This window comes from Lepidochelys kempii, chromosome 15 (assembly GCF_965140285.1).
Source record: "Lepidochelys kempii isolate rLepKem1 chromosome 15, rLepKem1.hap1, whole genome shotgun sequence".
Lineage (NCBI taxonomy): Eukaryota > Metazoa > Chordata > Testudines > Cheloniidae > Lepidochelys > Lepidochelys kempii.
In genome coordinates, this window is record NC_136394.1 from 14,714,108 (window position 1) to 14,732,289 (window position 18,182).

At 50.6% G+C, this 18,182-nt stretch overlaps 1 protein-coding gene across 2 annotated transcripts in view; it reads right to left on the minus strand.

Annotated features, from left to right (window-relative positions):
- SLC25A1 (solute carrier family 25 member 1) overlaps positions 1-18,182 on the minus strand; it is a 50,112-nt gene that overhangs the window by 18,442 nt on the left and 13,488 nt on the right. The window contains exon 1 of one of the 2 annotated variants that reach the window (XM_073312867.2): positions 5,059-5,392. The exons of the other annotated variant lie outside the window; for it this stretch is intronic. Within the exon in view, the coding sequence (XP_073168968.1) occupies positions 5,059-5,116 (58 nt within the window). The 5' untranslated portion in view covers positions 5,117-5,392. Of the gene's footprint in view, positions 1-5,058; positions 5,393-18,182 lie in introns of those variants that run through there. 2 annotated transcript variants of the gene reach the window in all.

The window sequence follows — 18,182 nt, forward strand, 5'->3', positions numbered from 1 at the left end:
CAGATCTTTCTGCCCTGGGGATCCATGGGGATGGTCTCCATCATGTGGGCCTGTTAACACTGCCTAGCTCACACCCCCGCCCCAGCCAGCAGTTCATGCACCCTTGAGGTAGAGAGCAGGCCTGCTCCTGCTGCTGGACTCCTCGCCTGATCTTTGACTGGTGTCACAAGACTCAAAGGGCCCAAATTCAAGCTTGCAGAGTCCAACGATTTGCATGGGGCTGTCCCAGAGGAGGGCGTGGTCCCAGGTGCCCATTCTCCTCCCCAGTGATGTGAGGCCTGTGGGAGTGGATGAGGCTGTGATGTACCCACACAGCTCCGGTTTCAGAGTAGCAGCTGTGTTAGTCTGTATCTGCAAAAAGAAAAGGAGGACTTGTGGCACCTTAGAGACTAACAAATTTATTTGAGCATCAGCTTTCATGAGCTACAGCATGCATGCATCCCATGAAGTGAGCTGTAGCTCACGAAAGCTTATGCTTAAATAAATTTGTTAGTCTCTAAGGTCTCAAAAGTACTCCTTTTCTTTCCACACAGCTCAGTCTCACAGCCTCTCCCTCCCCTCCGTCAGGGAAGAAGAAACCTAACCTTCCTTAGTGCCCCGGCCACTTCGCCAGCACCCTTTCCCTGCGGCTGTCATTCACAGAGAACAGCTACTCAGCATGACTTAGCAGAGAGGTCCTCTGCCTGTCATTGGCTCACAGACAACACCCCATGAAAGGAACAGGATCTGCCGAGGCTGTAGGGTCAGCAGGGATGTGGAACAGCTCATGGACAGAGCTATGAATGGCCCAGAGGGAGAACAAAGAGAAACTTTCACCACAGGAGCCGGCCCACTTGGAGATTACGTTCTGCTCTGCAACAAGAATAAGGAACTTGAGGTTCTGTCTGTGCCTATTCTGCTGACTTGGAGGAAAGGCAGACGCAAGGCAGACACCCAGTGCTAACAGGAGGTCTAAAGAAACTGCAGGGGGAGGGGAGGCAGGGTGGGTGTTACAGGGTTCAGAAGGCACCCACCACTGCTTCCAGTCACTGCCTATAGCAGAGCAGCAACTCTCAGCCCTTTGGGGCCACGGTAGCAGGCAGTGCCCTGAATCTCCCATTTGGACATGTGTGCTCGGTTTGCTCCAAGCAGGCCAAGCTCTATAACAAAACAACAATATCTGGCTCAGATACAACACTTGTCATCTTTAGCTCTCAAAGCACTTTACAAAGGAGGTCAGGATCATTATCCCCATTGCACAGATGGGGAAACTGAGGCACAGAGCAGTGACGGAATTTGTCCCAGGTCACCCCACAGGCCAGTAGCAGGAGTTGGGAGTAGAACCAAGTCTTCTGTCCAGTGTACTGGCCATTAGGCCACACTCTGCCTTCCCTAGGACAGAGTCTGCACTGCTGAGCCAGGAGCATGTGCACTGCATTGGGGCCCAGCACACAGACTCCCCATAAAAGTCAGGGAAGGGAAGCATCAATACCCATCAAGAGCGCAGTGCTTGAAGGGTTCGGTATTCCACATGCAGTATAATTTCTCTGTTCATCTGACCTTCACTGCATGTTTCATAGGCCTCCTTCCCCTAGGCTGTTGGGCAAAATTAGAGACAACTTCTGAAAATTCAGCCCCAAGCTCACCAGCGTTGCCGCTACTGCCTCCCTCACTGACAGGACTAAGCTATTCAGCTTTTCCAACTCTGGTGATATCTGGGGTTTTTCTTAAAGCTTCAGCTCCTGGAGGCATGGGATTACAGGAGAAGCAGCTCAGATTTTTTTTTTTTAAAGATGTAGATTTCTAGCCCTCATGATCCCAAAGTGTTCAAAGCCCAGAAGGCAGATAAAGCCCCTGAAGGACTATTTTAATATCTTGGGGGGTCTTTTTGTTTGTTTTTTTAAGTGTCAATTTCATGGTTTCTGGGGCCATGACTCATGAGTCTGGGGTGCTTTGGGCTGGCCCGTTCACACTGGCAAAGCGCTTCAGAAACCTCAGAAGGAAGTTGCTTTGTCAATATATTTGTATTACTTAGGACATTCCCCATGAGCGGACATGCAGAAATGCAGCACTCTGAGAAACGCCTCTCTCTCTCTCTCTCCTCAGACACATTCTCCCAGAAGGAAACTGACTTCTCCTCACTCCCTACACTTCCTCCAATGAGCTGCGACTTGTCCAGTAGAACAACTTCAGCAAGGAAGGGCGGGGTGTGCGCGTGCGGGGGCATACTTAGCCCTATCCTCCCAAGGTCTCCTGGACTCGCAGCACACCTGCCCTTTCATTCAGGGGTCCCTCCATACCCACATACCCATCCCCACAACAGTCATCCCCCAGCTCCACTCTCCCACTCCCACAACCCAAATCATCACAGCCCTAGCTCAATGGAGCTCTGCCAGTCTCGGCGCAACACTGCCAATCTCAAACATTCAAAAACCAGGAGTCAGCCCCTGCAAAATTCTGAGCTTTTTAAAAATAATTTGGGAGGGACCTTCTGATTTTGGGCCTCATCTTTCCATGCCCCCTCTGCAATTATGAGAGCTAGAAACACACCTATTTTGAATGGAAAGAGGAGACTCTCAGGGAGTCATCACATGACTCCAGGAGGTGGAGCGCTCAGAAAAATAAAAAAAAACAAGACTTGGTAACACCCGCAAGAGCCCTAAGTGTACACCAAATCTCAGTTCCTACACACTGTGCTGTCACTTAGTCTGTATGCAGCCAAAGATAACAGAATTTAAAGCGGATTACCTTAATATGCAAACTAGATACCATTAACTTGGGTTTGAATAGAGACTGGGAGTGGCTGGGTCATTACACATATTGAATCTATTTCCTTAAAGAAAAGGAGTACTTGTGGCACCTTAGAGACTAACCAATTTATTTGAGCATGAGCTTTCGTGAGCTACAGCTCACTTCATCATCTGTTCCTCTGAAACCTATTTCCTTAAGTTTCCTCACACCTTCTTGTCAACTGTCTAAATGGGCCATCTTGATTATCACTACAAAAGTTTTTTTCTCCTCTGATAATAGCTCATCTTAACTAATTAGCCTCTCACAGTTTGTATGGTTTCAGAGTAGAAGCCATGTTAGTCTGTATTCGCAAAAAGAAAAGGAGTACTTGTGGCACCTTAGAGATTAACCAATTTATTTGAGCATAAGCTATCCGATGAAGTGAGCTGTAGCTCACGAAAGCTCATGCTCAAATAAATTGGCTAGTCTCTAAGGTGCCACAAGTACTCCTTTTCAGTTTGTATGGTAACTTCCAACTTATCTGTATTTATATATATACACACATACATATATACACACACACATCTTACTATATGTTCCATTCTGTGCATCCGATGAAGTGGGCTGTAGCCCACGAAAGCTCATGCTCTAATAAATTTGTTAGTCTCTAAGGTGCCCCAAGTACTCCTGTTCTTTTTGCGGATACAGACTAATACGGCTGCTACTCCGATACCTTATCTTGTATCTCTTCCACACTAGAGTAACTAGAACAAGGGTGCTGGCCCCCTCCCAGAGATACTGCCAGAGTCACGCCTCCCTGCAGGCTCAAACTCAGCACCTTCTTAATTACTGGCGAAACTGGTTTCACGCTCACACCCTCAAAGCACAAGCTTCTTCTCCACTCAGCCAAGAGGAAAATGGCAGGCAGCTGCCTTTCAACCAGTGGGAGGGATGCAGCACAGCTATCCCCTGGAAAACTAGTCACACACAAAAAGAAAAGGAGGACTTGTAGCACCTTAGAGACTAAAATTTATTTGAGCATCAGCTTTCGTGAGCTACAGCTCACTTCATCGGATCTGTAGCTCACGAAAGCTTATGCTCAAATAAATTTGTTAGTCTCTAAGGTGCCACAAGTCCTCCTTTTCTTTTTGCGGATACAGACTAACACAGCTGCTACTCTGAAACTAGTCACACACAGTCTCTGCTCTCGGCCAGGCAAACCTGCACTAGGAAGTGCAGCTGCTCCAGAATTCGGAACGGTCAGATCCTCCGCTGGATCTCATCTGCAAGGGGAGAAGTTGGCTAGTGTGGTTTAACATGGACCACAGCCACCCGGAACCTCCCTTGTTGAAGCAGGACAGGTATCCAGAAAAGTCTTGGTCCCATTCGGAACCTGTGCAGAGTTGCTTAGACCTTCAGTTGTTCTGGTTAAGCAGGGTTTCCATGATCATTATCCCCAGTGTCTATTCATGCACCCTGCCCATTCTGCCCACTCTTTTGTGCCCCTACTGGACAGCAGATCAGTGCAACCAACGCTGTCTTCCCACTTGCACCCATTTCCGGACCACTCCATCCCTGATGTGTACCCTGCAAAGCTGCATGTTGCTACTGAATTTGGCCCATTGCACCTATTATTTTATTAGGAAGTCATGGGGACACATTCCTTGGACAGCACAATGGGACCAGCCCACAAACAGACCCCTCCCCAGCGTAACTCCACTTGCGTTACTCTGGGGATGAATTGGGCACAGACAGCATTAAAAATACCCTAGCACAAGACGGCAACCTGCCAGGTTTAAGCCTGTAATCCTACAGCCTTGCAAACCACGCTGCTTTCTCCCATGGCTGCTGTTTGCAGACACAGCCGTTGAATTCACAGACGAACACTGGTCTGCCTGACAGGGCCAGACAAAGGCTTCTTCTTTTCATCCTCCTCTGGGAAGCCCATGGGAATCCAAGTGCCCTAGGATCCCCTGCCTTGAGCTGTGGCAACGCTGCTGCAGCAAGTCCCCCTCCTAGCCGTGCTGATGAGGTGGCTTTCTGGGGAGACTGCCTAGCCCTGTAAAGAAAAGGGGGACTTGTGGCACCTCGGAGACCAACAAATTATCCAACGAAGTGAGCTGTAGCTCACGAAAGCTTATGTTCAAATACATTTGTTAGTCTCTAAGGTGCCACAAGTCCTCCTTTTCTTTTTACGAATACAGACTGACACGGCTGCTACTCTGAAACTAGCCCTATAAAGAGACAAGTGGGTGAGGTGATAGCTTTTACTGGACCAACTTCGGTTGGGGAGAGACAAGCTTTTGAGCTTACTCAGAGCTCGTCTTCTGGTGCAATAGAAAATATTACCTCTCCCACCTTGTCCCTCTGTCATCCTGGGTCCAACATAGCGACAACAGCACTGCATAGCCTTGCATATCACATTGCTGGAGAACTCTGCTCCAACTGCAAGAGGCTGCAACAGACACAAAGACGGCTTGTTCTCCTTTCAATCCCCCCTCCATTCATGTCCAGCACGGTGCAGCTACAAAGCATGTTGAGCAGTGGAAGGCCACCTGGCTTGTCGGATTGCTTCATCCACTCTGGCTTTACAGTCATGGGAACACATACTGAGGAGGGATAACAGATACTCACAGTTACCCAGTGCCTTTCGCCCAATGTACTCGAAGTACATCAGGATTCCCATTTACACATGGGGCACCAAAGTGAGGTCTCTTATCCAAGGCCCCCTAGTGAGTTAGTGGAAGAGCCAGGAATTGATCCCCAACTCTCCAGTTGCCCAGTGCCACACCAAGTCCACTAGGGAGGCTCTGCTGTCTCTCAGGGAAGGCACTGATCCCCACTCCCGGATGTGACCCAAGTGTTCGCATCCTCAGAGAGTGAACGAGACCCAGCTGCAGGGCCACCACACCCAACGCAGCAGTTTGCAGTGTCACGCAAAGAGCCTTGGCTTTCAATGGCTTTAGTCAAGTCCAGCCTGGGCTTTCAATAGCTTGGGTCAGGGCCAGCTCTAACGGGTCCCTGATAAGTAGCTCCTTCTGCAAGGAAGAGAACAGCAGAGTCCTACGGACGCTGATTAGCTTCGTGGCCAACAAGGAGAGTGGCTAATGGAGTTCCACTATGCACAGACTGTGCTTCCCATGCACCCCCAACCCCTCCCCGGCAATAAAGCAGCTCTACAAAGCCAGAGTCACCTTCCCAGCCGAAGTCACCCTCCAACCTTTCCCCGTGAGCCAATGATTTCGTCTTGTACATTTTAAGAGCCGTGACTCATCAGTTCCCAGACGCTCGGCTGTCACGATTCCTTCTGAGCTGCCAGAGTGATATTAAAAGGCCAAACCAGGGGATGAGAGTGCTGTGGCCTGACCGAGCTGACAAGAGGAACAGGCTTTCTGAGGCTTGCAGGACAGGTGCGTTTTGCCAGTTCCCTGCTGGATTTTCTGCATTTCCAGCCAGCCTCTGGCACCATCAGGAGGGGAATGACACTTGCTACAGAACTTCTTACATCAGACTCTATTACGGAGAAAAGATTGAGGTCTTAACTCTGAAGAGAACAAAGCATGTGGGCTAGATTCTGGTTTCAGTTACAACAGTGTAAATCCGAAGTGACTCAACCAGGAATCAATGTAGTTACTCTGGATATAGACTGGTGTAACGGAGCAGAACCTAGCCCCATGCCCCACAATTCTCCAGGAGGTAGCAGAAACCCCCTTACTGAGTCAAGAGCTTCTCTAGAATTTGGGGGATGCACCCAACATTTCTCAGTGTCAATCCCATACTATTAGGATGGGACTCTTGACATCCAGGTGGCTCACCCCAGCCCATGGCTCTTCCTGCTCCCTAAACCGGGCAAACTAAGGGTTAGCATCTGGGCACTCGATAGATCTGACACTCCGCTTTCTTTCGATGAGAGTCCTCAGCTACAGCAGCGAGAGAATGAGCAAACATGGCAATTAGTGATCTGGTTCCTTTCAGCCTTCTGTGACTCCCTTAAAGAGAACACAGATACACCTAGCCACAGTGCATGTTCTTGCACCAACGTTTCACTATATTTCAGCCCGCTGCAGCCAACAGATGAAAGCACAATAAAGCAAAATACAGGAAAGTATTACAGGCAGCAGGCAAACCTCCATTTAACAGGGATTTGAGACTAGAAGCGACTGATGGAATCCAGAGGGCAAGGTGAAACAGCAGGAAACCTACGGCTCAGCTAATTGCAGGCCTGCTCTGTAGGGGCTGAACAGGCTGGGGGGAGGGGGGTGGATGAGAGCTCTCAGTGGGTGAAAAGCTGCTTCTCCCCTCAGGCAGCAGGTTGCAGAGCTTCATCCACCCCCATCAATTCAGTCCCATTGCTTCCTCAGCCCCACCCATGTGGGAAAACTGACTGCAAAATACTGCACCTGAAATCACCACTGAACACAAGCCAGCCTCCGCACACACGCAGGCCGGTCATCCAGTCCCAACCCCATCCCCTGCACAGGCCGGCGATCCAGTGCTGGGAGAGCTCCCCCTCGCCCCCATCCCATGCTGTGGCCAGGTCCTTAGTGGCTGGTCAGATTGGCAATCCGGTAACACTGGTGCTCACTCGGTGAGACCCAGGAAGCCAAAGCCCTGTGGACTGTTAGACGCCCGGGCCTGCATCTGTGGGTGGCCACAGCTCTTCCCCACGCAGCAGCACTCTCTGGATCACTGCGCAATGGTGGAGGTGAAGAGGGGCCTCGGGCAAGTCCCATCCCCTGGGGGTGTCTCCGTGTGCCCACCCGCAGGACAAGGGCGACGCCTCCCTCCCCACAGTCACTATCCACCAGGCACTCTGGAAATGGAGAGCGTTATGCACGTGCTGAGTCCCGCCCCGACCACCAGGAACGGGCCTAGCCCAGCAGCTCAGCCCTGTCTCTGTGACCAGGCTCCTACCCACTGCAGTGATACAAACGACAACCACTCCCAGGCCCGCCAGCCCCCGCTGGGCTTGGGAGGCCTGACAGGTGAAGGGCACAGCCGTGTGTACTGGGACCAGGCAACCACCCAGCGTCCCTGGGCTACCGCCCGCCCCCCTCAGGGTCAGAGCTCAGCGGCTGGAGCAGGTGGGCCTCCGAGCCCTGCATTCCTCCCTGCTGGCCCCGTCCCACCGAACACTGGCCCCTCACTTTGTTCCCCAACCCCCCTTCACTGTTTACAGAGGCCTGAGGAGAACCACCAGGGACTGAGCTGATGTATAAAGGCCGGGCTGCCCGGCTCCTCCTCCAGCTCCCTCCCGCTGAGCGGCAGCTGCTGACTTGGCACTTCCAGGAGCCGAGTAACACGGGAAACCTCTGAAAAACAAACCGAGCTCCAGGGGGGAAACCAGCACCCGAGGTCAAAGCAGCCAAACAAGCAGAGGCAGAGCCACTATGGATACTGTACTGCTACTGCCCATGCACCCACCCCCGCTCACAGCTTCCTAGGGCCCTTTTTGAGCCCTACCCTCCAAATTGTGCCAGCAAAGACTGGGACCCAGGAGGAGGGCTGCCAAGCATGTCTGCCCTGCCCCGCGTGGGCTGGGATTGTTTTTCTGACAAACCACGCTGCAGATCACCTCACCGAGCCTGGACACGCGCCACTGCCCTGCAATGGCAGCCGTGCCTGGTTCTGCTGCAGACACAGCCTGTTTGCCCACCCTACCAGGCAAGTCTGGTTGAAAGGAGCGGGCTGCGGCAGTATGGTGCACTGTACATGTGTGGCCCTGTGCCAGCCCTCACAAAGCCGGTGAACCACTATTTAGGCATCCCTGCCCCTTTAAGATGAAGCATACAGGTTAATAAATAAGGGGGAACTTCTCTCTCTCTCACACACACACACAAAGCCAATCCTCACTTCCATGGCCACAAAGGTCCCCTCCGATGAGAGGAACTGCTGCACATGGGTTGGGCTGGACAGCAGGAGGTGGTTGGGAGTGGGGCACCATCAGGTTAGGGCTTCCAGCCCTAACACCCAAAGAGTGGGGCCTTATTTGGAGTACACAGGGCTCCTTCATCCATGACCACAAGAGAGAGTTTCTCTGGCTAGCAAAATCATCCACAATTACATTGGACAGGATAAAGGACAAGGCATATAAACCCATGTGCTTCCTGTAAAAATCCACCCTCTAACTCGCAGGGGGGTGGGGGTGGGAGGAGCAGGGTGGATGGGTTAGGAAGAATTTACTACTATGAGCAGGATACTCCACAATTGTCCTTTCCTGGGATTCTAAACACCTTCCTCTGGAACATCTGGTACCCACCACTGCCTGCGGGAGAAAGGACGTGAGCCCCAATGGACCACAAGTCTGATCAAATACGGCAAATCCCAAGTGCCTTAATGCAGTTCTGTAGCCACTCCCCACATAGGGAGGAGGCGGCAGCCGAAGTACTCGGGCTGGGCACTGGGCTGAGGATTTTCCCTTAGGTGCACAAGTGAGCCACAGTACAGAGAAAGAGGTGTCCACCTCCCACATCTGGAGAATGCTCAGGAAGGTGGTGGGTGGAGGGGAAGGGTCAGACCTTCTTTACTGCAGGTGGAAACAGGGAGGAGAGTATAGAGACTCGGTGAGCTGAAGCAGGTTATGCATACCCATGCCCAGCGGCTCTGAAGCTTATGCTGTGCCCTACCCTGTGTATACTACAGGGGTAAGCAGAGAGGTGACTCTTGTTTAAATCGCTCCCTGCTATGGCCAAGTACTGGATGGACAGCCCTGCAGTCTGGGTTGCTATCTACCGCCCAGAACAGATACTGCATGGGCAGCTGCCATGCAAGCTTCCCCCAGAGAGCCATCCTCAAACCTCCCCTTTATCTGTGGAGCACAGACAACGTCCCCAGTTCTGTGCAGGATGTGGAGTGCCAAAAGAGAGGTGATCAGGGCTAACTCAGGACATGGGAGGTGGAGGTCTGCTAAAAACACCCGTCCACTTGGAACTGGACCGAGGCCACCAGCTTATTTCACAGAGTCCACTATACAGCCACCAGGTGGTAATGAATGAGTCACTACTGCCCTGGGCTCGAGTCAAACTGGCAAGCAAGATGCAAAAGGCTCCATATTCCATTAACAGTCACCCACTGGGATAAGCAATTCTGATACCCCCACGTTAGCTACAAATGGTTTTATTCTCCTCTGGCGACAGCACATGGGGTCTGAAACTCCTACAGAGCAACAGGTGTCTGAGTGCCAGGTTGCTCTTCGTGGACCATCAGAGCCAGAATTGCAGCTTCACAATCAACACCATGCTGCTACAGAAGTGCCAAGCAGGAAGCTATTATTACGCTCCCTTTTAGAATAGGGAAGGAGGAGAAAATCCAACTGTGTGGTTATCCCAGGGACGCAAGCTCCTCCCTTGTGGTTTCAGTCATCTCTGGAACTGCGTGGAGAAATGAGAGAGTCTCACATATAAATTTCCTGCTTACCTGGTGCTCTTATTATGGACGGTTGTATGTACCAGGTATCCATGGAAGCCTTTTACAGGCATATACACACATGGGCAAAATATGAGGGAGATGATGCCAGGGAAGCCTTTTGCTTCTTACCCACTGGATCTATTTCTGGGGTCTGTTAGCACAGCCCCTTTGCTCTATCTGAACTGGCTCCCTCCCCAAGGCCTGTCTGGTCCGGGAGGTTTGCTTAGCAGTGTTTGGTTTTTACTGGCTGATTTAGCACTGAATCCTAAATCCTAGCAGGTGGGGAGAGCAGATCTGCAGCCTTAGAAGTGGCTCTGGAGTTCTGGGGAGCAGTTCCCCCGAATGACTAGCAGCGTGACAGCGAGATGGGAAGAGGGGACATGCATCGTCATCTGGGAGGCAATAATTGTGCTGTGGAACAGACACTACCATTTAATCTCACGCCCCTGTCCTTAGAGTCCGATGTATTAATTGGTAAGGCTAAAAATAAGGTAACAATTTATAATGCTCTTTACAGTGCCCTCCACACCACGGCCTCATCCCCCTCAGCAGTGGCAGTTATTCATGCAGGACAATTAATTCTATGTGAAGACTAAGCACTGACTTATTTGCATACCTCCCCCGCCCTCGGGGTGCCAATGGCCAGTGAGGTTGCAGAGGGCTCTGTAACCTGTTTACCAGGACTTTAACCCCTAGAGTCAGTTCTTGCAATACTGCAGAATCAGCAGCAGTCACCTCTTCTCTAATTACTTGGGAGTCGAAAGAGCAAGCGAGATGGAGGGAGGGAGGGAGGGAGGGTGAGCGGCTTGGACTCTGCACTGAGGCTCTCAATCATTAGCGGGACACCCCGGGAGCCAAAGGAGAGAAAGATCACCCTTCAGTGAAGGTCACAGCTCACCGGCTCTGGCAAGTATCAGTCAGGAGCAGGGACAGTTGTTGCCCTTTGTCTCTGGCAATCGAAGGGATTCCCGCTCCCCCAGTTGGCCAAGCAATGACATCTCCCAGTTGAAGGCCACGGGTAGGAGGGGACCAGGCACCAGCAGAAGGATCGCTTGCAGCAAGTCTCCAATTAGCATGCAAAATCCTTGACTGAAAGTGCCAGTGAACAAGACCCCATGGCCACCACGGAACTAGAGCTTGTTGGGAAAGGGGGGTCCTCCCTCCCCCCAGGAAAATTTAGAATTGTTGTTGACAAACCCAAAAGTGGGTTTAATTTCACTATGGGCTGAAATACCGAGACAACTGTCATACGACAAGTCTTCAGACAACGCTCTGACGTTTCTAGCCCGTTGGCAGGACGGTGGAGTTTTTGCCAGGGTTAGGGCTTAAATCCAGCTGTGACTCATGTAACACACACAACGGTGCATGCACATAGGAGGTTTCCTATTTGTTTTTAATTTGTGATTTTAACGTGCCCAACACTGTGGCCTCTGGGCACATGAAGCAAATTAAGAATGAGCAACTCGTTAAACTGCCTGCTTGAGACTTCACCACCAGCACCCCCACCAGGCCTGTCCCAGTCCAGGAGAACTCCCTAATGATGCTCCACAGAGAAAACATTTCTTTGACCCAGGCTGGAGCAAGACAAGCTAGGGTCCTACGCACAGGAGAAGTGTGTGACATGCAGTGACATCTTCTACTCATGGGATTCCCCAAGTCAGGGGCCCTCACAGCAGACACTGAACCTAGTACTTAACACAACATTGCCTTGTGGGCCGACAGACGAGCCAAACCATCCTTACAGTTGGCGTCATGCTTCTTCCTTTCATCTAGCTATGGAATGAAATACACCACTAACAGTGTGACACGAGTATGCAAACCATGTCTAGAACTCAAAAAGCTCAATCAATCACAGGGCTCTGTGTGGAAGAGACAACTATACCCCTTGGGAAAGTGCAGATATGATTGCTCTATGCTGTTACACACCCACACCCACTCTCCCTCCCTCCTCGGGGATCAGCAAGTTCCCTCAGAAACATCCATTCAGGCAAGGTGATTTGCAGGACAAGTCAGAGATCAGCTAAAAAACCAAGGTAGGAACTCTAGACTTCAGGCTATAAAACAGTTTACATTCTAAGCCTAATTTTGACCCCACACCGCTCTGGCTTTTTACACAAAACTCCTTTTGGCCTGAAATTTCACATTGTCCATTTAAGCCAGAGGCATGGTTTTTTGAAAGCTTTGAGATCAAACTAGGAAACTAACATTGGGCCATTCCCTGAATATGAATGGGGGGTGGGGGGAAGGGAGTCTTAAAGACAGGAAGGATTGTATCCATGTAGGGATGGCATCCATTCCCTTAAAAACAGATCGCCCAACGAATTAGATGTAGCTATTGCTTGGGGGAGGGAATAATTTACTACCATATCACAGCCTCCCTCAGCAAAGCGTCCATCCCATTAGATGCGTCATGATTAGAGGGAACATCTTGTATTTAACAGCAAGAAAGGATGGCGCTGTGTGTTACATTTCATCACTTTCGCTGGTGGTAAACAGCACTACGAACACAGCCATACACCCAAGACCATAGTGTTGGGACAGCAACATCCTCATACTCCATAGGTGGGGAATATACAGAACTGCAAATATTTGACTTCACTATTCTGCACACTGTGTTGTCAGACTGGTAAATAGCCCTGTGTAAACAGAGCTGTCGATAACACTGTGGAACAGGATGGAGTAATTTGTCCCTGACTTCACTGGAATCATTCTGTGGCCTCAGCTCTCTGCCATTTCCCAACTTCCTCATGTACAAACTTTAATGAAAAAATAATCTGCTGAGAATGTACGTCGTTTTATAGACTTCACCGGCAAGAAAAGGGAGAAACACTAAACTGAACAGCCACATAAAATCTAAAGCCCCAGAAGGCTCAAAGGCCTGATTTACTGAAGCTTTTATTGTTTATAAAGACAACAGAAAGGAGCGGACTTCCATTCTCCCCAGCTCCTCAGGCTCTGTCTACACTGGCACTTTCCTCGTTAAAAGTTTCGTTGCTCAGGAGTGTAAACTCCCCCCCCCGAACAACAAAAGTTTTGACGAAAAGCCGAAAAGCGCCAGGGTGGACAGCGCTTCGCCGGTGGAACATGCGCGCTCCCGGCAGCAAAGCTACTGCCCTTCGTTGGAGGTGGTTTTAGGACGTTGCCGGGAGAGCTCTCACCCGGCGATAAAGAGCAGCCACACCGCGCACCTTACAACAGCAGCACAGCCATGCCGTTGTGCGGTGCCCAGTGTAGACGTAGCCCCAGTTAGAGGAAGAATGGCACACTGGGATTCCAGAGCGGCTCCCGAAGGTACGTTGCTGCTAGAACGGAGCATCTGCTCAAGAGCGCTTTACAAGGGCAAAATCAAGCAAAGATGCTTTCTAGACAGTCACGTTCCAGGCTTAAGGACGGGCTCTCAAACCAGGACAGGACAGACTTAGTAAGACCAGGATGACTGGTGCAAAGGCCACTTCCCTGGGCCAGCAGTTACGGTCTCCCATCTGCCTTCAGTGCAGATTTCTCCTTCACAGCCCATCTAGCCCAGTGCCTCTCTGCTGGTTTCCACGGTGAAGTTGTACTCCAGTGACGACGGCATCACTCCGTCGCCTTGGAAGCGTTTTTGATGCTGCCAGCGCTCCAAACACCAGATCAACGAGTGGAGAGGCAGGGCATGAAGGATTGAACGGTTTTCTTGGCAGGTTAAAGTAAGGTAATTTCTTAGCAGCATGAAAAGTAGTTTAGGTTTAAGCCTGGAGGGTCTGAGTGTTTCCTTCCGTGTGTTCTTTAAGCCAGAGCAGCAGGAGACAGTGAGCCGAGGGGCCCCATTTATTTTATACCTGTGAGCAAGCTGCCGTGCTGGTGCAAGCTGCCAGGTGGACAGCTGTGCTGCTCTTACAGAGCTGGGAGAGCATGGGCCTCAGCAGGGCAAGCTTCCTCCCAACTGCCCTGCCAATGCACCTCAGCACCAACCTGGTGGGCACCATCTTTAAAGGCCAGAGGGGAGTTCAGTCTCCGTGGCCCACTCTGTCCTGGGCCGACCATTGTATTAACGTGGCCAGTTTTGAGATGCTCACACACACACACACACACACACACAGACTGAACCACCATGAATTTACCAAGTGCACAGGAAGGGGTTAATACTGTTAGTAAGAATGACCCAGAAACTGGATTATAAAAAAAAAAGCACTGAAAGGGTTGAGTAAGACTTTGCAGGACATATTCTTTGTTCACCCAACAGCCAATGAAAGGTACTGAATCCCAGCATCTGTAAGCAAACAAACAGTTAAAGGTACATCTTGAATGCATACAGTGGCATTTGGTCCAAAAGATCCCAGCACAAATGAACTGATCTACTAACTCTATCCAGGCATCCCTTCACCCATCACCACAATGCAATCATCTGCAGGGCTCCACTTTACCAGGCAAGACTGATTTAGCTAGTGTTTCCTGCAAAGCACAGCTCAGAAAGTCAGTGCAGAAGGAGAATACATTACTTAGAGCCTTGGCTAATTCACTCATGCAGAGCCAGCAGCTCTGATTTGTCCCTCATTTTAAACTGATTTTTCAGTTGTTTCCAACGAGAGACTCTCTCCGAGCTCTTTGCTTTTATGTCCTGGACAGAGAGCAACTGTGGAAGCTAAAGCTCAAGGGAGTCCAACGGCTGGGTTTTGGGCTTTGCTAATAGTGCAGTGGTAGAAAAGAGGCTCCAAAATGAACTCTAGCTGACAGGATGAGCCCAAGAGACACTGGACTGTAAATCATTCCCCAGGCAGAGGTGAGAATTATACGATTTACATTCACAATGCAAAGTCTTTCTTAGGGGAGGGAGGGAGAGAGAGAAGCTTGTAACATCACTTAACTGTCAGCTAGAGGTACTGATGAATTCAAGGAAGAGTGATGGCGTGTGCCAGACGCTTACATAAACACAGAGAGAAGTGCCCTGTGGAATACAAATCCAAGCATCCATAAGAGCATACACAACATCACGAAAAATACCTTAAAGGGTTTGGTTCCAAACCCCACCTAGCCTCCCCTTCTTCGCAACACACAGACACACCTGAATCAATATGGAACTGAAGCACCAGGAAGTTAGGTTGGGTGCAGCTAAACAGCCAACTGCAGCTTCCCAGTCCTGGGAATTTTCTGCCAGCCCAATCCACAGCATAGTCTGGAGCAGCTCTAAGCTACTCTAGCTAGTTATGGCCCTTAAGGCCCAGCCCACCAGCCAGGGATCATCAAAACTCAGCAGCCATGCCCCTTTCTCCTGGCCACATCCATGAACAATGGAGACAGGGAGGGGTCTAAAGGTGGAGACTGCTACACCAGCTGGGGACTCCCGCATGCTAAGGGAATCCCCAGCCAAGCAGAGACCCTGGCCTTACAGCTGTCTGATGTCAATCACAAGTGTGGGGGAGAATCTAGCCTGATTAGATTTAGTCGTAAAATACTGTTCCTTCCCCAGCCCTCCGCAGTCCCTCAGTGCCTCGCCTACCTCCTTCCCCACAGCTCGACACTGAGCTTCTCAGGAAATGCAATTTAAAGCCACCTCTGCCGCCCCCAGAACTGCACAGCCGAGGACCAGCCTGTGCCTCTCCCTAGCCGTGATTTGGTGCTAGTGACTCTCCCATGTGGGGTGGGGAGGGGGCGGGCCATTTTAAGCAGGGCTTTGCCAGTTATTGTTGTATAGTGTTGAGCAGCGTGAATGAGCCCAGAAACGACGGATGGCACATGTCGTAAAAAGCCTGGGTTTGACCCTGGCAACTGGCATGGCTGGGACTCTGTTTCCCCAACTGTAACCTGGGGATAAGGCTCCCTTTCCTTGCAGGCGTGTTGTGCAGATCATGGGTAGGCTGTTCGTAGAGCCCTACAGACGTGTGGAGAACTAGCTCCACCAAGCGCCACAGGCTCGCGTGCCATCCCCCAGCACACAGAGAGGAGTCCCGCACTCTAGCCGAGCGCTGGGAAACCGCATCTGGGGATTAATCCTACTCTAAACATGCCAGCAGTCTGTTTTACTGCTCTAAGGTGGGAGGTGCCTCTGTGCCCAGCAGAGATAGGGCTTTCTGAAGGGAGTGATTTGGGAATCTTAGTGACGGGCAGGACGCTTAATTACCTTTTTATACTAGAGGACAACAAAGCGGTGCGAGAGTTAAGCAACCTGTGACTCCTTGTGCATTACTGTTCATCAGGCAAAGGGAACATGGTTTACCAAAGAGAGGCCCTGAGCTGGAGCCCCTTCCTCCGCCCTCAGCAGAGATGTCCCCAGTGTTGCACAGCGGGGGTCTGTTCATACACATCACTAGAGAGGAGATTTCAATCTCCCAGTAGAGTTTAGCATTGGTGAGAAGTGCCAGACTGAGAGTCCCAAACACACAAGAGGATAAATGGGAACCTAAGGCAGCATCCAGGAGGACATCCCCAGCAACGCGCCTCCATCCAAACCTGGGATGATCACTTCTAGGGCTCATTCTCCCTGGCACATCCAGCCTTTGCCCTCTCTGCTGAGATGACCAGCAAGGGAGCCAGTTAACACCCAAAGATCAAAGGCAGCTGGTAACATCTGCAAGCAGGTAGGCAAAACCGACCCAAAGGTGCCCTCAAAGGCTGTTTGTGAACAGCAAGTAAAATATCATATTGCACCGGACCCAGTATAAGGCAGGAAAGCCTCCCCGAGGAGTCTCCACTGCCTGGAGTGCAGTTGACAAAGGCACTTGTCTGCTCTAGAACTAGACGAGGGCCAGAACTATTTCACACAGAAGAAGAACACCATGCAGTCAGAAGCCCTATCATCAACTAGGGCTGGCTTCAACGTGAGCTAGAAGCAACTGAGAAGCAATATGGGACATGGAGCCTGAATGAGTAGATTGTTTCCTTAAAAGGAGTATTATTTTAACTGTTGGTCGTATCAGGTGCCTGGATTTCACACCCCATCTCCCCTGGGACCCCCAGCCATCTGTGCATCAGCAGCTGTGCTCCCCTTTATTTCCAGCCCAATTTCTTCAGTTAAGCCACAAGCCAGTGACTGTGAAAAGTGTTTCCAGGGGGTAAAAAAAACGACGGAGGGACGCTACTGAGTGAATCCAGCACGAGGACAAGGCTAGTTCTAAAGGGTGAACCCTGCTTAGGCACAACCCCCCCACTACAATCCACAGCGAGATGGGGGTGAGGGGCAGGAATTGGGACAAAGGATGAGAGAGAAGTTTCAGAGTAGCAGCCGTGTTAGTCTGTATTAGCAAAAAGAAAAAGGAGTACTTGTGGCACCTTAGAGACTAACCAATTTATTTGAGCATAAGCTTTCGTGAGCTTATGCTCAAATAAATTGGTTAGTCTCTAAGGTGCCACTAGTACTTCTTTTCTTTTTGATGAGAGAGAAGTGGGAGCTGGCTAAAAATCACACCATTTTGTTTACAAAAAAGAGGAAGTTACTCACTTTGTGCAGTAACGATGGTTCTTCGAGATGTGTCCCCCTATGGGTGCTCCACTTTAGGTGTCTGTGTTCCCCTGCACCTCTAATCGGAGATTTTTAGTAGCAGTGTCCCGTTAAGCCTGCTCATGTGCTCTCCCTCCCTCATCTACCTCAAGGCTATTTAGCACTGCACAGGCAAACCCCCCTCACTTCCTTCTCTACCACAGAGCCCTATAGAGAACTCCGAAGTAGAGGGGAGGAGGGCGGGTTGTGGAGCACCCATAGGGACACACATCTCAAAGAACCATCGTTATTGACAAGGTGAGTAACTTCCTCTTCTTCTTCTTCTTCTTCTTCTTCAAGTAGTGTCCCTGTGGGTGCTCCACTTTAGGTGGCTCCGGAGCAGTATCCACCATTGGAGGCTGGGACTTTGGAGCGGAGTCTTTTACTACAGATTGGTCCATGGAAAAGAAGCCCTTGAGGAATTCCACCATGATTTCAACAACTTCCATCCCACCATCAACCTCAGCCTGGTCCAGTCCACACAAGAGATCCACTTCCTGGACACTACAGGGCTAATAAACAATGGTCACATAAACACCACCCTATACCGGAAACCTACTGACCGCTATTCCTACCTACATGCCTCCAGCTTTCACTCTGACCACACCACACG